This window comes from Globicephala melas, chromosome 9, assembly GCF_963455315.2.
Source record: "Globicephala melas chromosome 9, mGloMel1.2, whole genome shotgun sequence".
In the NCBI taxonomy this organism is placed as follows: Eukaryota; Metazoa; Chordata; class Mammalia; order Artiodactyla; family Delphinidae; genus Globicephala; species Globicephala melas.
This window is the reverse complement of record NC_083322.1, coordinates 55,407,821-55,434,220: the sequence shown is the minus strand read 5'-3', so window position 1 is coordinate 55,434,220 and position 26,400 is coordinate 55,407,821. Positions and strand designations below refer to the sequence as shown.

The 26,400-nt window shown below is 37.1% G+C and overlaps 1 protein-coding gene across 7 annotated transcripts in view; it reads right to left on the bottom strand.

Moving 5' to 3' along the window:
• Positions 1-26,400, bottom strand: part of ANKIB1 (ankyrin repeat and IBR domain containing 1) — a 159,253-nt gene that overhangs the window by 38,767 nt on the left and 94,086 nt on the right. For all 7 annotated transcript variants that reach the window (XM_030857290.2, XM_070046339.1, XM_070046338.1 and 4 more), the window contains 4 exons: positions 15,390-15,572; positions 10,484-10,601; positions 3,593-3,801; positions 2,325-2,413 (listed from right to left, as the gene is read on the bottom strand). In XM_030857290.2, coding sequence (XP_030713150.1) covers positions 2,325-2,413; positions 3,593-3,801; positions 10,484-10,601; positions 15,390-15,572 — 599 coding nt within the window. The remainder of the gene's footprint in view (positions 1-2,324; positions 2,414-3,592; positions 3,802-10,483; positions 10,602-15,389; positions 15,573-26,400) is intronic.

Sequence of the window (26,400 nt, the reverse complement as noted above, 5' to 3'; positions counted from 1 at the left end):
GAACAGAGTCGATGAATGTTAGTAAAAGAGAGAAATCTGGGGCAAACTTTACCTATATTTTTATCTTGTAGGTCAGGTTCACAGATTATATCGTAAGTTCCCACTGTTTATTATCAAGCTTAGTAAGATGGTAATAACTAACATTTACTGAGTGGTTACTATATGCATTTTCCATATATTAAGCCATTTAACAATAAACTGGCAACAATCCACAGTGGTGACTCACCACTGTCACCATTTTATAGTTTAGGAAATTGAGGCACAGGAAGGTTACCACTTAGTAAATCAACAACTAATCAGTAGCAGGAAGGATATTCTAGGCTGGGAAGAAAATAGTAATTTCCCTTTCATTTAAGCCCTTGGCATAGATGCTTCAAAGCATCTGTATAGACTGATGAGATAAGGGGGTAGAGAAGAGTAAGATAAATTAAGATGTTTTCAAAACTATCTAGGGACCTTTAAAAATTCTTCCTTGCTTCTTAGACTGAAGTTTTTTTCTATATGCCCATGAAAGGACTGCAATTAAAATGGTTTTATTCACATACGAGTCACTCAATCTGGTACTTGTTTTACTGATGCTTGATTTGACAAGAACTACCTGGTAGGAGAGAGGAGGAGTATCCTAGGTAGGCTGATAAGGTACCATGGAAAACAATAATTAGATCTTTCAAATTTAAATCTTACCATTAAGTATGGGAGATGGTTCCTGTGATAGGAGTTTGGAGAGGAAGGTCAAGGAAGTTCAAAAAAATTCAAGTAAATCCCTTAGAAGGGCTCAATTTTCACAGAGAAATCAACATCAACAGTAACAAACTTGGTAGAACCCAGATAATACTTCCTAATATAATACAGTTGACAATTTTAAGCTAAATAAAGTACTAAACCTGTGGAAGATTTTCTGTGCTCAGAACCAGCTCAAAGTTTGCTTTGTGTTGTGAGTTCTGACCTCTGCCAATTAATTTATCTGTATCAGCTGCACTGATTTGATCCTATCTAATTAGATTCAGAGTAGAGTCTAATCTATGTTTTAAAAAGAACAACCAGATATTCTTATTTATTCTGATTTTTTTAAAGCAGATTATTTTTCCCTTCCAAATAAATAATATAATATACAAATCCATTTATACAAATATAAATCCAAATATAATCTTCCCTTATATCCCAATTTGGAAAACAGATAAAGAAAATGTACTCAAAATGAAACCACAGTGACAGAAAGAAGATCAGTGGTTGCCTACAGATGGGAGGTGGAGGGTGGTGGTGGAAGGATAAGAGGGAGGCGGAAAGAGAAGGGTGGGAAGGATTTCAAGGAGAAATGAGGGAACTTTTGGGGGTAATGGATATATGCATTATCTTGATTGTCATAATGGTTTCATGGGTATATATGTATGTCAAAGTTTACTGAATTATTTATTTTGAATATGTGTTTTAGTGTATGCTATCCATACCACGACAAAGTTATTAAAAAAAAAAAACAAAATGTCCTCAGGTTCTTGCTCTTTCACGCAACATGGTATTCCCTAGTTCCCTATACTTGGTTCCTAGTATTCTACGAAAAAGAACAGTTTGAAAACTTTTTCCTTAAATATTAGTGATATGCTTTGCTTAGGTCATAATCATTAGATTTACGTGTCTCCAGAGATAACCTGATAACTTATTGCTCATTATATTGATCTTCTTCATTTAGTTTATAAACCTCTCTCAAAAAGTACAACATTAGAGCAACATTAATGGATGGTGAGAAAGTATAAATATTGGCAAGGTAATGGGAAGGAGAACAGAGATAAACATGAGGAGGAAAATAAAATTTCAGTTTGTAATATAGACCAATCATGCTTAGCAGAGACATCTAACTTTGAATTGATTAAAAAGGAATTTTAAGCGTCCATATTCTTACAGATTTCCAAGGCTATCTGCTTGTCACAAAAAGTTCAGAGAAAGCATAAAAACAAATGCTTAAACAATCTTGGGATATAAGAAACTGATTCTTTATATTGAGGTGCAGCCTTAAAATTTACAATAGATGAGAAAACTTATTTACCTACATCTGCTTTGTTCCCCAAAGTACCTTACATTAAGCAAAATAACCTTAATTACTAAATTAAATAATTTTACTAAATTAAATAATTTTACTAAATTAATAGATAGGAAGATGTCAAAATAAAAACAGAATTCTTCTTTAGTAGTAAAATATAACACATTTGAGTGTAACTCTGAAACCAATATAAATAATCCATATCATTAAATACTGAAAGCAAGCAATTTTATTGCCAAATCAGAGTGCTATCATGCAGTAAGAAATACTAAGCTGCGCATATACTCACGACTCCCAACATCCTCTACAAAAGTCATGTCCACAGGGCATATCCACTGGGTCTTCAAATACAGAAATACTGCACATACAAATGTCACACTGGAAGTGAAGAAGAAAATGATTTAAACAAAGTCATTCCTTGGAGATAGAACATCTCTTTGTTCATTAGCTTATGGCAAAAATACTAGCATAGTAATTATAAACAGTGTTTCAAAGTTATAAGGGAAATTAAAGTTAGTGTGCCTACCTTTGACTAAATAACAAATGCCATGCTTATCTCATTATAAATTATTGTGGGATTTAAATGTTTTAATGCAAAAGTGAAATTCTTAAATTCCAAACGTATGTGTTAAATTAGTCAGCAACTATTTGTTTGGAAAAGGAAATACAAGAAACAAATCATTGCAATCTATTCAAGTCAAGATCAAATTGCTCTTTGCAAAATAACCACTTCAATATCATGTCCTTCACCCTATACGCACCCCAGAAAATCTACAAAAATGGAGTAACTCTGTTTTTTCAATACAGCAACTCAGGATATTCAGAGGAGCAATTTAAGGATTTCTACCCAGGGAACCATGCTACAAAGCTGTGTATCTTCTAAACAATAACTACCTTTATAATGTTACAGATGTGAATTACAGAAGTAGGATTCTGTTTTCCAAGAAGGCCCAGATAAAATCTGGAGTGCATTCATATTTATAACATATTTTGTGTGGCTGAATCATTCGAGAAACACAAAAAGTTCCTGTAACAGTACACCAATGGTTTGCCAATTAAAAATGCACACAATGGCAGTACTGTTTCTCAATAAAAAGCAAATATTTATTTTGGAAATGTATCCAGATGACAAACTCCAGAAGTTTTACTGAAACAAATACATAATCATCAACATATGATAAATGTCTTCAGAAAAATATAAAAATATTTTCATATCTTTGGGTTTCAGGTGCTTATCACAAACTCAACTTTTAATATTTCAGTATGGTGTGCTCAAAACTTTAAGCAATTGGAGATTTTAAGTGAAAATATTGTAGATGGTTTTCCCAAATTCTCTTATGTTTTGTTTTAAAAGAGAAAAAGAAACCCCTTTTGTTTTTCAATCTGTAATTCAGAGATCTCAAAAATAGTCTGTGATAATAAATATTTACCAAAGCATGAAATAATTGAACCTTTTAAGTAGGGTATAGGATTCCATTACAAGAATTATGACTAGAGGTTCCATGAAACAATATTAAAACTAAAACTAAGGGAAGTACACTGAATACTAAACCATACCAGACTGGTGTCCAAATCCCCAGGAGATAAACTTATTTCATCTGGAGAGGTGATGGAAGAACGTGTAGTCCTTGGAGTTCTTGGAGAAGGGAGTGTGTCCCAGGCATTATACCCACTTGGTGGTGGAGTTGGCATTTGAACACCTGATCGTTGGCAGCAGTTCTCTGGGTTGGACATCCAAGCTTCAAGTAATTTCTCCCTGTCCCAATCTTTAAGAAAAATAGAATGAATATGTCTCAAATAACAGAGAAAATACGGTGATGTTTTAAGAGCTTCATAATAACAAAAGAGAATAAGTTAGAGAGATATAGGTCATCTATGGAAAAAAAACTATTTGTATCAAAATAGTAATCGCAAATGAATGTTTATGATTTTATATCCATTCATATTTTTAAACAGAATTTAAAGTTTTATAATTTATCATGGCTTACAACCATGTCAATATCTAATAATATGGTCAAAATTTTCAGTCATTTCTACTAATAATCAAAAGTGGTGGCTCACATGTCATTGGAATTTACTAAATTTTTATAGGTATAGGTTTGATTAGGCCATTTTACTTTTTCAAGAATAATATGTAACTTCACAATTGGCCTCACTGCTGTCAAGTTGTAAAATGATTACACAGCTAACTATAAGCATGTCAAAATGCCAACAAGTCCTAAAAATCATTTGATAAACAGCTTGAAAGCAGAAGGAACTTCTGAAGAGATTATGATTATAAAGTTTAGTGAATTTGATATAAATTGCACATTAAGTGAGCCTGATTCTGGCTTAACTAAAAAAAAGGTTACCTTCCTAGTACAAACACTTTAAAAATAGTCAAGTGAAGTATGTTGTTATAAGTCCAGAGCCATAAAAACCTAACCCATTCAAAACAATAAACTGATATAGCCAATGATTTTCCCAGGTGTTTTATATATATATTTCATTTACTCCTCCCAACAAACTTTTCAATCATTATTGAGGTGAAGAAACCAAGACTCAGGGAAATTACACAACTTGCCCAGGCTCACACAGATATGAAGGATTTGAAACAAATTTCTGTAAATCCAAAGCCTGTGTTCTTTCCACTGCAGCCCAATAAAGCATAGGGTCAAAAGTAATATGAGTCAATTATTTACCATGGGCCCATTCTATATCATTTTACAAATCAAATACAAATAACTGTGAAAACTTTCTATATAAGACTTTTTCAACCATATGAAGTCAATATATTTGGTGGTTTACCAGGATAATTATGATTCAGACATGCAATGAAGATACAGTGTGTTTCCATACGTGCAAAGGCACAGAAATATAATGGAGAGACATGAGCAGCTCTGTAAAGTTACAGTATACTATATTGTGGTTTGGGGAGATGGAAGATAAGATTGAAAACAGGAGTCATTACAAAAGAAGAAAAATCCAACAACTGAAAAACACTGCACATGAGTGCATTCTAGGAAATGTTGCTAAATGGACCTGAGTGTTTTGATAGGACATTACAGGCATACCTTGGAGATATTGCAAGTTTGGTTCTAGACCACTGCAATAAAGTAAATATAAAGCAAGTCATACAAATTTTTTGGTTTCCCAGTGCATATAAAGGTTATGTTTACACTACATTGTTTTTTTAGCTATAATGCTATTACACACTTAACAGACTATAGTACCTTAATTAAAACACTTTATTGCTAAAAAACACTAACCATCATCTGACAATGTAGGGTTGCCACAAATGTTCAAATTGTAAAAAATGCAATATCTGCAAAGCACAATAAAGCAAAGTGCAATAAAATGAGGTATACTTGTACTTACTTAAAAAGTTAAAACTTTCTTAGAACAATATTATTTTTCAAATCTCCACTATAATACTTTTTCATAAATGGAAAAAAGAACTACTATAATTTATATACACACATATTAAATTAAATTCTAGTCTTATCTGCTACAAATATTTTCCAGCACAATTCCTGCTTGGATTCTATCATATCATTCATTTAGCAAACATTTATTGAATGTCTTTTATGTGCCATACACTATGTCAAGCTGTAGGGATATAACAGGAGGAAAAAACAGGCATAATTCCTGCTTTCATGGAACTTAGAGTCTAGTAGGGAGAAAGACATTAAGTAAAATCAACACATTAAAAAAAAATTATCATTGTCAGAAGCACCATTAAGAAGAGGTAGAGACTCCCATTCAGGAAGCTCATGGCTTGGAGTGGACATCTGAAGGATGAGTGGGAGCTAACTGGGTAAAAGGAAGAGGGAAAGACATTCTAGACAGATGGTACATAGCATGCTAAAAGGCCTTATGGTAGGAGAGAAGGCAGCATCCTTGTGAAATTAAAAAAGTCAATGTAGCTGGAGCATGGAGACCAGAGGGGAAGCACTGTGTGAGTGAGGCTGAAAACAGGCAGGGACTAGGCCATGTAGAACTTTTTAATAATACTCCTATCATCAGTTTAGAAGTGACAGAAAGCCAGTGAAAACTGGGCTTAGGGTTAGGAAGAACAGGTTGTCACGGTTAGATCTGAAAAGATCATTCTGACTACAGTATGGAATAACAAAGAAATTGGATAGGGTGAGAGTGGAGGGAAAGGTAGACTAGAAAGAAGGCTACTGGGAAATACCAGTGAGAGATTATGGTAGCCAAGGCCATGGCTGGCTGCGGTGGAGATGAAGAGAAAGGAAGAAGTTAAGATCTGGGACGTGAGACTGAAAATTTGGTAACAATGGGATATAGGGTCTGAGGGAGAGGAAATGTCAAAGTTGTTGTCCCAGGTCTTCCACATTGGTTGGTTGGTGCTGCCATCTGTGTAAATAGGGAATACCAGAGACTCAGGTACAGGTTTAAAAGCATGATTTTAATTTTAGACATGATGAGATTAAGGGGCTTTTGAGATATCCTAGAGGTGCTTTCAAATCGGCAGTTATATATAAGTGTACAGAGCTCAGAAGTCTAGTTTTAGAAGGAGAAATCTGTATCTATGGAAGCCGTGGGAGAAGATGTCATTTCCTAGGAAGAGAGTAGAGTGAGAGGAGGTGTGGACTGCTGATGTTTAATTACCTATAGAAGTGATGAGTCTCCAAAGGAGATTTAAAAAATACTTCAGTATACATTTACTCTAAGGACAAGCAAACTAGCCTTGGTCTCATATTTTAAAAAAGAGGTAAGTAAATTTTACTTATTTTCTCATTAGGTAGCTTTGAACTATATAAGTTACTTTTATTACTGAGGAAATGCTCAGAAAATGACCTTTGTATTCTTAACAGAGTCATCCTTAAAATTCAATTACTACTTAGTAAATACTGCCAAACATTTCTGTCTTCTGTCTTCAACCTCATTACTTTGGGACTAAATTTGACAGTAGATAACATAATACTTAAATCTATTTTCCTGTGGAAAGCTGAATGAATGTTACCAAGGATACAATCTATAAATCTAACAAATAGTTCAGTTTAATAGCTCTGAAACAGAGCCCATCCGGATTTTGACAGCAATTAGTATAAACTGCAGCTCTGTGCACTGTCTTTTTTATTCACTAGCATGGTTTATCTCTGAAAATCTTATTTGATTATCAAAATATCACTGATATTACCTAAACAATATAGAAGAGATGTCCATCTGAAAACCTGCATTAGCCTCTATTATATACGCCTTAATAGGAGACTGAAATATAGAACTCTTAAGTTATCAAAAAAGTTATCACAGAATAGACAAATGTCAAGTAATAAAATTCAGTTAGATATCAGGTTATTAGAATTGACCCTACTATAGGAAAGAAGTAATTTAGGGAAATATCAATGGAATGAAAATGGAGGTGATCATTTAAAAATACTTGATGACACAATGTGTAAACACCAGAGAAGAAAATCTTTGTTTTAATTACAATAAAATTACTAGTTAAGTTAGCCTTAGATTCTATATAATATTGTAAGTTAGAATTATGATATATTATATAATTTAGCTGAATGTAGATACCTGTGGCAGAAACGGACATAAGTACTACACAACAGTTCTACAGAGTAGAACTATTGCTTGCAGTTAAGTGTGACCATGTGACTGAATTCTGGTCAGTGGAATAGGTGCAGGAGTGATTTATGCCACTTCCAGGACTGGGTCAAAAAACTTCCCACACCTATTTCTCCACACTTTTTCCTTTCTGATTCGTTGTCTGGAATGGAGATAATCCAGGCAACCTCAGAAGCTACTTTGTTAATATGGCAGAGTCTCAGTCAGTCCGAGTAACTGTGTGGAGCACAGCCCCTGTCCCATTCCTAACACTTTAGACTATTATGATTAATAAATGTTTAATGGGCTTCCCTGGTGGCGCAGTGGTTGAGAGTCCACCTGCCGATGCAGGGGACACGGGTTCATGCCCCAGTCCGGGAAGATCCCACATGCCGCGGAGCGGCTGGGCCCGTGAGCCATGGCAGCTGAGCCTGCACATCTGGAGCCGGTGTTCCACAACGGGAGAGGCCACAACAGTGAGAGGCCCGCATACCACAAAATAAATAAATAAATGTTTACTGTGTTTGACTCGATACTTTCATTTCAGCAGCCAGCCTACCCTAACTAATACAACTGTCACGTTACAGCTCCTCACAGATGAATAGCTTCTACTTTTATGCCAGCTCTATGTTATATTTAAATGCACTCTCTTTATTTGAAAGCTCAAGCAAAGGACGAGGTCCTGTGAACCTCACACAAAAGAAAAACAATCTAAGGTATTTGGTATTTCTTTACAAGTTTTTACGAATGTTAAGTATTATTACTAAGAGGAAAATATTTTATCTTTAAATTCTAAGATTTTAAAAACTATTCTGAATTTCTCAATGTCGTTTTTGAAACCAGGTCTAAATTTTTTTCCCAAAGGATTTACTTCAAAATTTTAAAAGATGGCAATGGAGAAAAATAGTTTTATAATAAAAAGATGGATTTAAAAATATATAAATAACATTTCAGATATATTATCTATTCATTTTGTAACTATGATCTGAGGGCTTAAGGGATGCCAGATATTGTGGAAAAAAAAAACAATAAAAAGCTGTCCTCTAAGAGCTCCCAGGCTAATGTAGAAGAAAAGCAAATAAAGAGATTATTACAATATTGTATTCTAAGTGTACGACACATAACATGCACAGGATATAATGGGAAGAGACAGGAAGGCTCTCAGTGAATACTTGGGAACACATAAGCAGAAAAGGTTTCCTGGAAGAGTGATTAATAAGGACAAGCAGGAGTGGGTAAATAAATGGGAAAATTAACAGCCCAGGTAAAGAAGCCTGGGTCATGAAGGTCTATTAAAGAGCTGGGATACTTTAAGTCTGTGGAGAGCCAGTGAAGGGTTTTTCAGCAGGGGAGTTACATGCTCAAAATTTTAAAATGCAATATAAAAAATGAATAAGGATGAAGAGGAATGGCAACAGCAGAGACTACAATTTAGATGAAAAATAATGACAACCTGAATTTAAGTCAGTGGCAGTGAGAATGGAAAGAGCTAGGGAGGATGGGGAGAGGATGAGAGATATTTAGGAAGAGGAATGATAAGACTGTGGCCAAATGTAATAGAGATGAAGAAGGAAAGTATGACTTCCCAGTTTCTAGTTAGGGTGATTAAATTAATGTGGCAGTCCATTTATCAAGACAGTGGGAGAAATGACGAGTTCAGGTGTGGACACCCTTAGGTTGAGGAGAAAATGTTAAAAAGGCATTTAGAAATAAAGCCTTGAATATTTTATTAAGGTCAGGTGGTAGATATATTCTTTATTATTTAGGTGGTTTTTGAAACCCTTGGTTTCAAAAGCAATGTTTCTCAGAAAACGGTCTACTTTGTAAGGCTTGTTTACAACACACGTTTTTATGCTGCATCCCTCACCTAAAGACTTAGACTCTCTGGAAGTCGACCTAGGAATCTCTGGTTAGTTTCCCAGGCTATCCTTATTTATACTAAAATATAGAGCCACAGAACTCTGGGAAATATCAATATTGAAGTTAGTGATTCTGGATGGTTATACACCAAATTATTCACAGAGGTGATCAAAGGATGATGAAATGCAGTTTTAAATTTTCTTCTGATCAAAACGTTATATAAAAGTTTTTGGAAGTTGACATTCTATTTTAGGATAGATGGTACAGATTTATAGTTAAAACAGACCGGTATGCCTCAAAATTACTGGATGAGAATAGCCATTTACCTTTCTATCTTTAAAAAGCATTTCTAAATCAGAAAAAACCTCTTTGAAATAAGCCAAAATGTCAAATATCAAGTGTGCAATGAGAGGGTCCAACTCAGCATGTAACAACTCCCAGAATGGCTATGCTAAGTATCACAGAGAACTTAAAATAAGCTGAGCACTTTTCCTAAGTAAATCTGGTAATGTCCTCAAAAAAATAAAAACAAACAAAAAACCTCACCTTAAAAGGAATAGCATATTCCTGCCTTGACTCTCTAAATTTCTCTTTGTGCATTTCATGGTGAGAAACAGCTTTTACATAAAATAAATGCAACTGACAATACTGATAACACAACTGTTAGTTAACTTTATTTAACTGACTTCAGTAAAAATTAATGTTAAAACCAGGACTAGGACTATGGATTCCAACTCTCAACCCTGCTTGAATCAGATACATTTCTAAAATTAGACAATCTATAAGTTGATTTAGTAGCTCAATTTTTAAAAGAAATTTCCTGTTTCTCTCTACAATTTGTAGCTAGTTTATACTTCAAAATACAAAATGTTATGAGGATGCTGAGTACTGCAGTAACTACTGCACAAAAATGAACTTAGGCTTGTTTAGCAAACTATTTTGTTTTATATTAAAACATTAAAATAGCCACCTTTTAACTCTGAAAAGTTTCAAAAGGCACTCGTGTTATCAGAAGCACATTTCTTTCATTACCATGAGCTCGAAGTAAAGCTTCAGCAGTAAATAGTGGCGCCTGGAGCATGTCTGCTGTTTCCACAATAAGCATATCTTTCAATCTACGAAGATCCTGAGGTCTTAATCCTTCATATGGCTTTAAAAAGAAGAAAAACAAAGTTAAATTGGCTATTATACTATTAGGAAGTTCTAAATGCCTATAAATAAATATATATGATTATCATTTATTTAACCTTCCAGTTCCAGTTTGGCAATGAAGTTAAAAAGGCTCTGTATGTTCCACTATCATGGACTTCAAACTACTCTCTCTCACAAGTCTTTTTTAAGATGGAAAGTGGATGCCTAGTCTCATGTACCTTATCATTCTAAAACAAAAGAATCATACTATAATGACAAAACCATCTTACTTCATAGTTTAAAAAATCTGAATAATACAAAAATGAATTAGAAATAAAAATCTATAATCCCACCACTGAGCAATGGTCATGATTAAAGTTCTCAAGTATTTTTATCCAGTCTTTTCTTTTTGCAAATCAATTGTGTGTGAATATATCAATATATGTTTTCACTTAGACTCACTTTTAATCACTGAACCACCAACATTTACACTTATTAAGATACAATCTGGATTGCTCGTGGGATTATATGATACCTATTAATTAATTTGGAGAGAAGTGATTATGACATACTATTCAACTTCTTATCATAAATGTATTCTCTCTGTTTATTCAAGTGTTAATGCTTCTTAGTTTTCTTCATAAAGGTACTGTATCATTTCAGGTTTTTAAAATTCTTTTGTTATCCTTTATACTTTTTTTTCTTTGCATTTAACAGAAAACATACAAGGAATAAAATCACAAATGTCTCACTATTTAGAAATTTATAAAAGCTAAAATAACCTGTGACATGTTTTCCCCATTACATTTCCCTAATTTTCCCCATCCTTGCTTACAGCAATCACTATCATGAATTTAATTTGTAGCTATCATAATATTATGGCATAACATTAAATATATCGCTAAGCAACTTGCTTTTATTTTTATTCAGTACTGTGTTTTTATTATTAATAATGATACACATATCTATTTCAATCCTTTAAACAGATGTAACCAGCTTACTGCAGTAAGCATAGAACTAAAGACCATAACTTAAAAAGCAGTAGAAATTCTCAAATACTTATCAGAATAACAACCATTGAGGAAGTCCTTTGGTAACATCTACCACACATTCCAGAGAGTTCTGGGCAGTCAGTAAGCCCTATCCCTTACAGCTGATTTATAGATATTTTAAAACTAGATATTATCTTTATTTCTTGCTTTGTTTTTTTGATTATCATGGAAACCATTTCATCAATTCTTACTTAACCCCATATAGTGGGAACTCTATTCACTAGGGGTAATTTCTCTCAGTTGATGTATGTTTCCTGATCCAAAGATGTCTTCTGGCAGGGAAGCATATATAAGCAATGAGTGTAGTAATGACAGGAAAGACTGACAAACTTGACTGCAAAGGTTTAAACATAAAAAGTGTGTTGCTTTTAATATATAAGGAATTCGTGACAATCAGTAAATTTAAAATGTCAAAAGTTATAAAAACACAAACATCCTTAAGTATACAAACTCTTTACCTAACAAACTGGCCAAGGTTTGGAAAAAAACAAAAACACCCCTCAATATTGGTAAGGTTGCAGTGAGATGGCCCTCTGATGTACTGTGGGTAAAAACAGAAATTGGATTATCATTTAATGACTAAGCATCACGTATCATGAGCCTTTAAAATACTGATCTTGTGACTCAATAACTTTACTTATAGGAATCTATCCTAAGGTCTAATCACAATGTGAACAAAACTGGTCAACTGCAATGTTACTTTTAAAAGTGACAAAATGCAAGGAACCCAAATATACTTTCAGGGAGTCATAGGACATCTACATGTTAGAGTAGTTAGCAGTCATTCAAAATGTTTTCCATGATGAGTCTGTGAATATCAAAAAATGTTAAGAAAAAAAAAAACTACAGGATGTAAAATGTACAATATCATCACACTGATGAAAAATGGAAGGCAAAATGTTACAAGTATTATTTATAAGTGGTAGAATAATGAATATTTTAAATTTTCATTCTGCTTCTTCTTATAAAAGGGGTGTTTGGCTGAAAAAACTTTAATTAAAAAATAAAAGAACTTCCCTGGTGGTCCAGTGGTTAAGACTCCGCGCTTCCAATGCAGGGGGCGTGGGTCTGATCCCTGGTCAGGGAACTAAGATCCCACATGCCACTCAGCACGGCCACAAAAAGAAGAAAAATTAAAGAAAAATCACTGGGGATGTTAAAAAGCTTTAAACAGGGGCAGAGCACGCACTCAATCAGTCTGCAGTGTTACTCTTTTTACAAATGATAGTAAAAACTTAATGCTGAATACATTTCATATCATACTGTATTAATAGTCTACTACACCTATATATGCATTCAGCTATACTGCCATGAATCTCTACATATTACAGGTATCCTATAACCTTAAGTAGAAAAAGAAATAAAAATTTAACCTAAACTATTCTATATAGGGATTAACTAAAAAAGGAAAAAGGGGAAATTTAACCCAACTATCCTTTAAAAAGTGCCCCCAAATCATCATATACAGTTTGCTTTTAAGCTAATTTATGAACCATACTTTGTCCTGCAAAAATCTACCAAATCCTTTAATGATTAAATTTGTAGTACTCATTCCAGTCTAGAATTTATACACTATATATAACATTGCTTCTAGAAACTGTGTTCCAAGTTCAGATTTGGGACTCCAGGTATCTTTCCTGCCTCAGCAATGAAAATCAATATTTCCTGATATTCCCAGTGGTGGCAACTGTTTATTTCCTGGTATATTTCCTAAATGTTCTTTTTCAGATTAGCCATCATTCTACCTAATTTATGTTGAACCAAATAAAATTTGACTTTAGATACATTAAGAAAGGAATAATATTGATATAAAGCAATCTGTATAGATTCTTTTTTTTTAATGCACAGTTTAAAACCTAAATAGGTTACAATGGAAGAAAAATAGTCCTTGAAGGAGAAAGACATACTGCCTTCATGAACATGTAACATATTCACTCTGAATTTCTGCAATGGAACTATAACTAGGCCATGTGATGCATTTCAATACATTGCTCAGTTCCAAGCGGGCAGTACCCCTTTCTTCTGCAGGAGGGATTAAGATGAAGGTGCCTTTCTCTTTCCTGCTGCAAAGATAAACTGCTTCTTTTTCAGATGAACACAAACCAGCAATAACCTTCAAAGCAGTCCAATACTGATACAAAGAAAGAAAAAGAAAACTAATTTAAAGAGGAATGGCAAATAAAAGTGCCTAAACACATACAAATAATAGTTATATAAGTCCTCTCAGAATCAAGTTAGCACTGAACACTGAAGAATCAGAATCGTTTTTAGAGGAAAAAATTTACTGTGTCTTATAATAATGTCTTTATTTAAGAAATATTTATGGATGCCCACTGTGCATGCAGTGTGTTAGACACTGAAAATATTCTGCTAAATAAGGCAGTTATGGTTCTGGCCCTCATAAAGTTGACAATCTAATAAAAGAGAAAGGCAGTAAACAAGTAAACTATAAAAATATATAAACAAAATAATTATAGCATGTGATAAGTGCTACAAAAAATAAATAGGGTATATGGTAAAGAATAATGGAAGGAGAGGGGTCTACTTCAGAAAGAATGTAAGACTGCCTCTCTGCAGAACTGATATAGTCAAGAGAAAACTTGGGAGATGATTTTAGACATAAGGAACAGGAAATGCAAAAGCTTTAGTATAGTCTAGGTACTACAATTAGGCAAAGTGTGCCAGTGAGATGATGTTGGAGAGGTAAATAGTGGCGAGACCATATAAGGTCTTATATCTGAGCAAATAGTTTGGATTTTATTCTAAGTGCTATGAAAAGTCACTCTATGGTTTAAGTGATATGATCTAATTTAAGTTTAAAAGGCACTCTGGCTACTGTGCACAAAATGGATTCTAAGGGGACAAGAACAGAAGGAAGGAGACCAGTAAGGAAACTACTATAGTAGTTCGGATGAGAAGTGAAGGTGGAGAGGACCTAGGGAGGTAGGAGTAGAGAATGGGAGGAGTAAATGGATTTAGGTTATAACCTTGGAGGTAAACTGACAGAATTCCCAGACTGCTTGGATGTGAGGAATCGAGAATGCTTGCCACATTTATGCTTGAGTGGATGGAGGTAATGTTTACTGAGACAAGGAAGACTTAAAGGAAAAACAGAAAGCAATGTCACTGAAGCCAAGGGAAGAGTGTTTCACTAAGGGAGTGGTTAATTATGTCAAGTGGTGCTGAAGAATTCAAGTAAGAAAAGCACCTACTAGATTTGGCAGCACAGTGACTCTTGATGTCCACATCATTGCAGTTCCATCAGAGTAGAAGGGAAGAAAGTCACACTGCAATGGGCTGAAGAGTGAAGGGAAGGTGAGGAAGTTGGTATGTATAGACAGCTCCTAAGTTTTGTTTTTCTCATATGAAGATCAGAGATATGGGGCTACAAGTGAAGGGGGACAGGGACAGGGCTGGGGAAGAGTGGTCAATGGAGAGGTTGTTTTGTTTTTTAAGATGGGAGTTACCAAAGCATGTTTGTTGATAAGAGCAATCCAGAAGACAGGCAGAGACTGAAGTACAGGACTGGAGTCTTGGAGTCAGCATCTCTATTTATATGTAATTAAACATACTTACATATGCTAAAGGACAGACACCACCTCCAGGTTTTCTAGATGTATTTTCATACTTATGGCTATGTAGATCACAGGATATTTAGCATATTGCAAAGAAGACCACACAAACTGGGTTTTAAAGAAGAAAAAAATAAAATTTAATATAAAACCCATATAATTTTTTTATTAAAAAAAACTTACCTCTCGTTTGTCTAATGCAGCATATTCAGCTTCTATTTCTTCAGCTTCAGGATCTCGTGAGAATACCATTTGAGATTCCAGATTGAGGGCCAAATCTTTGTGGTGTTGCTTTTCAGCACAATCACAAGGAGTATCTTTATTCTCATTCTCAGCAAACAAGTCTCCTCCATGTTTTACTAAAAGCTAAAAAAGATTTTTTCAAAAACTTTCAACTATAGGACTTCCCTAGTGGCACAGTGGTTAAGAATCCGCCTGCCAATGCAGGGGACACGGGTTCAAGCCCTGGTCCGGGAAGATCCCACATGCCGCGGAGCAACTAAGCCTGTGCGCCACAACTACTGAGCCTGTGCTCTAGGGCCCTTGAGCCACAACTACTGAAGCCGGCGCACCTAGAGCCCCGGCTCTCCAACAAGAGAAACCACCTCGATGAGAAGCCCGTGCACCGCAAGGAAGAGTGGCCCCCACTCGCTACAACTAGAGAAAGCCCGCACGCAGCAACGAAGACCAAATGCAGCCAAAAATAAATAAATAAATTTATTAAAAAAAAAGAAAAAAACCTTGCAACTATAGACTTAAATGACAAGTTATTTCATGCTGCCTATTAGAAAAATTTTAATAAAGTAAGCACAACAAAAATTCAACAGTATGTATCTGAAATGACAATAAAAGTTATTTAGATACCAGTGGCTTCTAATTTTAAGATTAGCAATTCTTGCTTATTAGCGTTAAGATGACTTCCTTTTGAGGCTTCCCTGGTGGCGCAGTGGTTAAGAATCTGCCTGTCAATGCAAGGGACACGGGTTCGAGCCCTGGCCCAGGGAGATCCCACATGCCGCAGAGTAACTGAGCCCGTGCACCACAACTACTGAGCCTGCGCTCTAGAGCCCGCGAGCCACAGCTACTGAGCCCGCGTGCCACAACTACTGAAGCCCGCGCCTAGAGCCCGTGCTCCCAACAAGAGAAGCCACCGCAATGAGAAGCCCTCACACCGCAACGAAGAGTAGTCCCTGCTTGCTGTAACCAGAGAAAGCCCACGCACAGCAACGAAGACCCAACGCAGCCAAAAATAAAAATAATGAAATAAATTTATTAAAAAAAAAAGATGACTTCCTTTGGTTAAAAACAACAACAAACCAATTTCTTAAACTTTACAAAGAAATTCTTAAGCATTCTGTCCAAAGTTTACTTAAAAATCAATAATTTTATAGTCATTCAATGCTCTAAATTTTATACATTTCTATAAATCTTTCTTAAAAAAGAAGGACACAGCCAATACTGTTACTTTAACCACTAATACCTGGATGTCCTGACAAGGTGGACAAAAGTTTTCATTTGTATCATTCATTATCCAGCTAAACGCTGAAATAAAATTCGGTTGAGCAAATCACTGAAGCAAAACTGTTTTCAATATTCCTCCAAATAAGCAATGAGAGCAAAACTGTTTTCAATATTCCTCAAAATAAGCAATGGGAATACTACTGATAGCCAAGTTGGGAAGATACTCTATCAAATCTCTTGATATTTAAAGGTAGGATTTCGCCCAAGGAAATCCCACTTTTAAAATTACATGGAATAGGGACTTGTCTTGTGCACTACTGAGGTTTCTGCTGGTTTTGCAGAAGTTAAATATGTTGTTATTAAGGGCTATAGGTTCAAGTTTCCCCAGTATGTCTGCAGAGACATTAACAAGGACATGAATACCATGAAGGCCATAATCTAGGACAACCCTAAAGGACAGCCTGACAATTAGTCATGGAGCTGATTCTTTTATAGAATTCAGTCACAACCATAACAACACAGTAACAGCCACCACTTATTGTTTTCTAAGTGCTAAGCACTATGCTGGGACTTCAAATACATATTCTTACTTAATATTAACAACCCCAAGTAGCAGGGATATTGTAACATTTCAGAAGAGTTAAACAAGTTGACCGAAGTTACTCAACTAATAAGCAGTAGAACTGGGATTCAGACACAAGTTTGACCAAGTTCTTAACCATGACTGGACATTGTACTGACCCAAAGTATAGGCTGATCACAAAATAAAGAAGTCAAATGTATTCCGGGCCCACCATAAAGTTCTGGCCAGATCTTATTTATGATCTAAATGTGAATACTTTTTAGAGATTTTCATTTTTTATGTGGGTTAATAAAAATGGTAGCTTCTTTTCATTTTCTTCCAAATAATTTTATCTCCTCTCCCTCCAACAAACACACGGATCTTCCTGTAAAGTTCTTTTATTGCTTTTGGAACTGTCATCCTTAATCCTTATGGTTCCTCCACAGTCATCCCAAGAGGCCCTGATAAAATAAGGGACTTACACCAATGCCAGGCCTGGAAGCCATGGGCTAACTTGACAAGCCCAATGGATATGACTTAGGCTTCTTGCTCTAAGCCAAACGTATACCTCAGAGCTAAGATGGTTTAAAACATTTTTTAAGTTGTAAAAACAAGCAAACAAACAAACCAAGAAGAATATGAAACATAGACTTGTGGTCACAAAGCTTAAAATATTTACCCATTACATCTGGCCCTTTACAGAAAAAAAATCTGTGAAGCAATAGCTCTCAGCAGTCACTGTTGCAGCCACCTTGTAGAGCCTGAAGGCAAGGTCATATCAGCTGCTATTTACCACCTGGAACCTTTTTAGTCTAAATGTGGTCCAGGGACACCAGGGGGTTTGTTAGAAATGCTGACTCTCAGGGCTACCACCCAAGCCCCTCCCACTCCAGGCCTCTAAATCAGAATCTGATTCTCATCTCCAGGAGATTCTTATGCACATTAAAGTTTGACAAGTAATGATCCTAGACTATGGCCTGTGTGGCATGGAAACTGACATATTTATATTACCTTCTCTGTTCAATACTGGCGACTTGTATTAAGTCCACAGACTTACCATACCTATTGCAGGGTCTGTTACTGTTTTCAGCCTTTCTGCTTCACTAACACAAAACAGACTATTTGCTTCTGGCTGCTACAGAACTGAGAGCTGACTTGACTCTATGGTTCTTTGATATTCAGAGTAGCAGAAAATGCACACTGGGACGGCTTTCAAAGCCATGACTTGATTTACTTTCACAACAGATACTACCACAGAAGAGATTCTAAATATTAGCAAACAAGATAAATCATCTTTAACTTAATCACCCTACTCTTTAGCAAAAGCAAAGACAAAATTTAAGAGGCTGTGCCATTCCAGAATATTGGTAAGAGGAACATTCCAGAGTATAGACTGCATTCCTTGGGGTTTAAAAACAAACAAACAAAAAAAGGATGTGTGAGAAGTCATTGTTGAGAGTCACTGTTGACTATTTTTAGAACTTGAGACTTCTTGCCTTGATTGGTAATTCGAAAGGAGTCCCCAGATGAGTCTGATGGGAGTGGGGTGAGGGGCCACAAAAACCTGTATCTCATTGCTGCAATTGGTACCTGGACAGAAACTCATAATCAGTGATGGAATGGAGGGTCCATGTTTACAGCATTTGTCTTGGCAAGGAAAATCAACGTATATGCTACCTTTGGCATAGAAGCTAGCTAGCTATCACCAGTACTGCCTGACATTGGAGGATTACTTTTTAAAAAAGAATTTTAGCATACTGACCTTTAGGGCTTAAGGCTGGAACACAAGAAAGCAGAAGATGTCAAGATATCTGTTAAACTTTTGCTGCAGTCAGGTGTTTTGCTTTTACATAATAGGGTGTTACACGTGGTTCTGAAGAGGTAGTTTTTAAATGCTTCAACCAAAGCATTCTAAGTATCATTTTCTCCACTCTCAAGCAAGGAGAACTGAATATTTTATTCAAATGTGTTTTTTAGCCTATCTCAGACACTTGGTGGCACATACAATTTTCTACCTTAAAAGAAACATACAATTATCACTATCTCAGCGCATCTGTTTATCGATTTTGCCTTCCTTTCTGTTCATAATCCCAGAGGAAGAGGGGAAGGACAGCCCTTAGTTCATGACAAATCCCTTCCCACCCCTTTGATCCATCATCTAAATGGCTGGTTGACTCTGAACAAGTCATTTAACTTCTGTAAGTCTCAGTTTACCAGGTCCATCTATAAAATGAGGCTTACATAATCTTGAGAAAAAATGTAAAAAAAGACGATTCTTAGTCTCTTCTGGTTGTAAAATTACCATTTCCTCATCTGCTTCCTCTATGATCTTGAGCACTCCATTATTCCTTTCATCTTCACTCTCTGACTTTCTACTGGCTCCTGGTACAGAGGAGTCCCCTATCTTAATTCTGTTAGCCTTCTTGTCACTTCCCCAATACTTTACTTTCTCTCTTGGCCACATTTGTCAAATTAGTGACTGACACCCGCTGTCTCTCTACTTCCTCAGCAAATTACTCAATTTCTCCCAGCAATCGGACTTCTACTCTGCCCACTTGACTATAATATTCCTGAAAGTCATTAATACCTCTCAAATCCAACAGCCTTATCACTCTTGTAATTCCTTGCCCTTTCTGAAGCACATCAAATGACTGACTACCTCCTCTCCTTGAAATTCTTCTCTTGGCATCCTCGACAATGTATTATTTTGGTTCTCTTCTCTGCTTTTTTGGTTTTTGTTGTAGGCCACGTACTGTTCCCACTCCCTTTAAACAGAGGCATTCTCCAAGTTGATGCTGTGACTTTAATTCTGTAATTTTATCTATAAAGTCTTTTCCTTGGATTTCTCATCTATACCTTATCTTGCAGATAACATTTAATTCTAAATCTATATTCATTACTCCCAGTTAGTTCTAATCTTCAATAGCCTGAATACCATTTCACGTGGATAATCTAAGACCTCAATCTCCTTCTAAATGAAAACGCAAGATATTCTCCCTTCCTTCTAACCAATTCCTTCACCTCATCTCACTTAATTTTTTTTTTTTCTTTTTACTACTAAAGTGTAGTTGACATACAACACCTCATCTCATTTTTAAAATATCTGTCAATTGTTAGCAGGGTTCAAAGTGAACTAGGTTCAAAACCATCCTCAGTTTACTTAAAAATAAAGTTAATTTATTTTACTCTAATTATAGATATGATAGCAGATTGTTACAGAAAATGCAAAAAAAATCAAAGAGAGAAAATTATATTATCCAAAGATAGCTCAACATTGTTAATATTAACATTTTAAAGTCTCCATCATTTTAAACTTTTCTCTCCCTTACTTTCTTGTATCAACTGACCAAGTCACCTAAATGCATCTGCCTCATTCTTTCCGTTTCTAATACCACCATACAAATCCAGGCCCTTTATCAGTTCACAGCAGAATTAATGCAATAAGATTCTAACTCCTGTCACTCCCTCTAGTACACTGGTTTTCAACCTTGGCTGAACACTAGAATCATCTGGAGAAGTTTAATATACTAGTGTCTGGGGGTCCACTCTCAGAAATTCCAATTTTGTTGATTTGAGATATGGTCTACACTATGGGATTTTTTGTGCAGACATGGTTACAACCACTGTTTCAGCACAAAGGTTTCCAAATTGTTTATGAATCGTCTAGGTAATCTGATAGTCATATTAGGGTGATCTAGAGTGGGGATTAAATATATGAACTCTTTACAGGTGATTCCATTCTATGTCCCACAGACTACTGCTCTAAGCCAAGGATTCTCAAACTTTAATGTGAGTATGAATGAATCACCTTGGGGTTCTTGTTAAACTACAAATTCAGACTCAGCTGATCTGAGATGAGGCCTGAGATTCTGCATTCCCAGCAAGTACCCAAATTCATGCCAATGCCAGTCTGAGGACCACTGTCTGGGTAGCAAGGCTTTAAGAACCACTCCTTTAGAAGTCCCCCCTTTCAACTCTATTCTACATTACAACCATTAGGCTAATCTTACTATATTTGCTTTCATAATAGCACTCCACCAGTCAAAAAATTTAAATGGCTCAATTTTCTATAAATAAATCCAAAATTCTTGGCATTAGTATTTCTACTTAGTATGGCTTCTATCTTCATTTTAAGTCATCTGTCTTATCAAACCTCTGCAAAATACTTCAATCTGCATTTGTTTGAGACCTAGAACAGTGCTTCTCAAACTATAACATGCAAACGAATAACCAGTAAAACTTGCTTAAAGCATTCCTGGAGTCTACCCCCAGAGATTCTGATTTGGAATCTGGAGGTCTGTGGGGCACAAGAATTTGTATTTATAACAAGCTCCCAGGCGTTATTGATGTACAAAATGTGCTGAGGGCCACATTTTGAGTAGCCTCCTCCAAATACTTAAACTGAAATCTCATCCACTCAAATATTACTACTACCCATGAAATCTTCTGGGCTAAGTAAAATTTAAATGATGTCTCCTTCCCTTCAATGCCTATTAACAGTTAATGCCTAAATAATTAATACCTCTTAGCATCATAATGTTTTGGATGCAATAATAAAATCATAACTTTCTTGATTAAAAATTAGAAAACTGAGGCCCAGAAACAGGCAAAGTTACTCAGTTGCTGAGCTGAGACTACAATTTCTATATTCTTTTTACAGTTTTAAAACCCCAGGTGCTAAAAACACAATATAATTAAGTAAAACTCTTCAGTATGATTTGTGAATGATTTTTTTGGCTTTTCAATGAAGTGTGAAATACTCTGATAGCTGCCAAAGTGTCAAATAGTCCCTGTAGCTGTAAATGGAAATGTGATTTATGACCTTTGGTTTTCTAGTGACCTTTATTTGATCTAACAATGAGCAGCTACACTTAAAACTTTGAATAAGCAAGTGGAACAAGGATGCATAGGAAATATCTAAAGATAACACTCATTTAAAAAAATGCTTTTCACAAAGAGCTGAAGCACTATCAAACACAACCACCACCTCTGTCACATCAACCAGTTCTTGAATCACTGTGACGGGTGAAGCACCAATATAAATAAAATGAGGCCTAATGACTAGGCTTGATCTAGGGAAGTCCGCAAAGGGGAAGAAAAATCACTAAACTTTTAATTGGGCCTTGCTAATAGACCTAACATATCATTCCTCTCCAAAGTCCATCTCTATTCCAAAGTGGAAAAACAAAAACTCAGCAACCAAGACAGAAGTGTGTTTTTTATAGTAATAAATTCTTGTAAAATTTATATTTTAATGGAGTTCCATTTTTGTGCGCTGGGCATCCATTACACAGTATTTTTTAAGTTCTTTGTATACTTAAAGCATACAGGACTTGCTACATATTGATAACGTTATTTTACATATTTAAAATAAGCTTCTATAGTGTGGAGTCATCTTTGGTTTCCTCTCCCAATCTTTGCATAATGCAGGGGTCCACTGCAAACTAAGGCCTGTGAGCCAAATCTAGCCTGCTGCCTGTTCCTGTATAGCCCACAAACTAAAAACTATTTTTACATTTAAAAATGGTTGAAAGGATTCAAAAGATTATTTAGTGATATGTGAAAATTATAAGAAATTCAAGTGGGAATGTCCATAAACAAAGTTTTAATGGAACACTGCCATGCTCACTTATACACTGTCTATGGCTGCTTTCAGGATACTGTAGCATAGTTGAGCAGTTGCCTAAAATATATGGGCTTTCACAGAAAAAAGTTTGCTTACCCTTGAAATAATTCTTTGAAATACGAAAAAATTAAAATTAAAGGGGCTTTAATTATAGTTTGCCTTAATAAATGTTCAACATATAAGCATTTCTAATTTTCAAACAATTGCAGCCCACTCCTCTTTGTGTTACTTTTATCTCATAAATAATTTTGAATGATAAATATTTTTGAAACTCCAGATTTTCCTACTCAAGGAAGTTCTGAAAGATACAAAGTGAGGATCTGATATAAGCACCTGTTGTTAGAAGGTGGCCAACAGAGATAAAAAGAAGGGGCTGGCCAAAAGCGGCAAGGAAGAGTTCTGTTCTGCAAATGAGTGGCATAAGTTTGCCGCAAAAACAAAACAAAACAAAACAAAAACAGTCCCAAGGTAAATCCAGGTATCAAGACTAGATATGGGGATAACGGTAGCATCATTAATAGGAATAAGGCAGTCAAGAGGAGGAACTGGTAGAGAAGACTGAGTACAGTTTTGGAAACAATGAATTTGAGAGACTGCTGGAATGTCCACTGTCAACTAGGCAGCAATATAACATGAGAAACTTCAGGGCTAGATATTCCATATATATATATATGTATATGTATATACATATATATATAAATGTATATATATGTATATACATATATATATAAAATATTTAGCCACTGATACTGTCACACCTGCAAGTTCCCAAAAGAACTCTATGATTAAGATGTTTTTAATCCAGCCCTGCACCAATGGCTTCGCAATTCCACATCTCCAATTTATTAATCAAACACCATTTGTGAGGCAATGTCACGGGCCCCATTGGTGTTTCTCCATTTGAATGGTTGCTGAATATTTACCTATGCTTTGACAACCTCCACTGATGTGGAATGAGGGAAAAAAAACACAACCACCTTCTCTCCCCAGTACAAACTCACACTCAGTGTGGATAATCACAAAGCCTCCACAGGCTGACAGATGAAAAGAAATGGGCAGTCAACACAAACATTGAGCCCTCTTTGTGGTGTCAAGGCAGCAGGTGGGGGAGGGAGGAGAGAGGAGATGATCCCCTCTCCTGGTTGAAGGCATCACTGAAAAGTACAAGGAAGGGGCCAGCTGTGTCGAGAGGGAGGATGCTAAGAACCTGGTCATCTATGTGCATGTTCCCCAAAGTCACAGGTCAGGAGTCCTTAGCACACTGCTGCAGAGGGATCTGCCTTTGATGGCTCAGAACCGGCATGATCTCTTTTACATTAATTGTGTGTGTGTGTGTGCGCTGTGTGTGTGCATGCGTGCACGTGTGTGTTTGAGGGTGAGGTTTTAAGACTAATCCACGGGATGGATTTTTTCATTCAAATAGAATGGTCTGTGGTGGACCCAAGATTATACAGCAGGAAGATAAAGGCATTTAGCTCTGAACCCTAATATTGTCTCTGCTCCCCACTCTCCTGCAAGAATTCCACCTTCTACTCATCTGACGCAGCCTCACGAGGGCTTGGCTGGGAAGTGTGGAGCGAGGGGGAGGGGAATGGGATCACACACCCTCAGCCAGCAACTGGTATGCCTGCACACAACAGTGCTCTAGACATACGTGCTGCATGAACGAATTTGTGACTTAGTCACTGACCTCTTCTCGTCACTTTTTAGCAACTTTCCCAAAGGGAGAGCAAAGCCTTCTCATCCCACTCTTCCCTTCTCCCCAGCATGGAAATGCCTTGGAATTTCTGCCCTTGCGTCAGGATAGAGGTGGGATGCTCAGAGGTAGGGACTCCTGGCTACCTGCCCCAGGCTGCTCTGGCCTTAGCTGGTCCTGGGGTGGAGGCCACCAGGGAACTGTGAGTGCGAGGAGGTCAACTTCAGCTCCTCAAAACATGGGAGTCTCCCGTCCCCAAGAGACCTTCTCAATCTTTGGGACTGTTGGGCTGTGAACTGGTCAAGAGAAGTATATGGTCCAGCTCCTGACTCAAGACCCCTGCTTGAGCAGCTGGATGAGGAGGGACGGCAGATATGCCTAATGGAACCAGCCACAGAGGAAGCGCAAAGTGGCGTTTCACCCAGGAACACAGTCAAAACACGCAGGCAGGCGGGTAAGCAGTGTGAGGCAGCTCATCAGGCATGGTTTAATTTCTTCTTGGCGATGCCTTCTGCTTTATTTTCAATACAATCAGGACAAGGTGTATCTAGAAGTCACCCTACCACCTGGTACCTGGTGCAGCATCACTTGAGGTCTATTACAATGCAGCTTAGTGCCCACTCGAGCACCCCTGAGGCCCCCCACAGGGCAGCATGCATCGGTTTCTGATGTCTGTTAGGGGCAGTCTGGCCCACATGGGCCCGAAGCCAGAATAGTCTGCAAGTGACAGTGCCCAGAGCACAGAGACAGGCAGGAGGCCCATATGTGAATGTGGGATTTGGGAGAAGAGCAACAGGAGGGCTCCTGCCAGCCCCTCATGTTAGCTCAAATACCTCAAACTCAATAATCACAGTCCATCTTTCCTCCTCTCCCTGGATTATTTCCTTAGCCTCGCCCCTCCTCCAGAACATCAGAAGAACTTTCTGCACTTGAGCTTGACTTGAGGGAAGGAGAGAATTTCGATTAGCAAAGAGGACAGGTGAGGGTGTGGTGATTAAAGGTGAAGGCCCCTGCCCTCTGCTCCTGAATCACCCCTCTCCTGGTGGAGGGAGGGGGTGGAAAAAGTGGGTTCTGGCCAGGAACCATTCACCAAGTAGCTGGAAACATCTGCCCTGAGCAGGTCCACCTAGGGCTCTACAGAGGGTGCAGCGAGCATGGTCTGGCTCCCCCAGTTTGTGCCACCCCAAGTGCCCACTGGGGGAGGACAGGGCAGAGAATGCCATCTGGACACAGGCTCTCTCTCACCCCCTGATCTTCTCAGGTGACTGTCAGGTCAGAGAGCCGCCCTCTTCAGATAATACAGCTCAGGTGAAAGAGGCTTAGGTGGGTCTCCATGGTAACCACCAATCAGGAACTGAGCCGCCTCCAGGGTTCATCAGAGGAACTGTGGTTCCAGCCTCTGGGGGACACACACACACACACACACACACACACACACACACACACCACAAACACCAGTCACACACACACACCACAAACACCAGTCACACACACACACCACAAACACCAGTTCAGGGTGCATCCCTTTTCTGGCCTATGTTTTTTTCTCTCAGCACAACTTCTGAGAGATAGAAAGAGAGGAAAAAGCATGAGGCAGCAGCCAGCAGCACAAGAGAAAAAGGAGGGAGGCGTTTAGATTCAGTCTTCCCTCTACCCTGTCCTCCTGTGGCTGCTGAACCTCCTGCGTTTCCCTGAAGAGATCCAGACACTCTCTTCTCCCAGACTAGGAAGCAGAAAACAGGACTCCCGCGGGACCTTTCACCTGCACAGAGCTGGACCTCAGAAATCCCTGGTCCGGGAAGATCCCACATGCCAGGGAGCGGCTAGGCCCGTGCACTGCGGCTGCTGA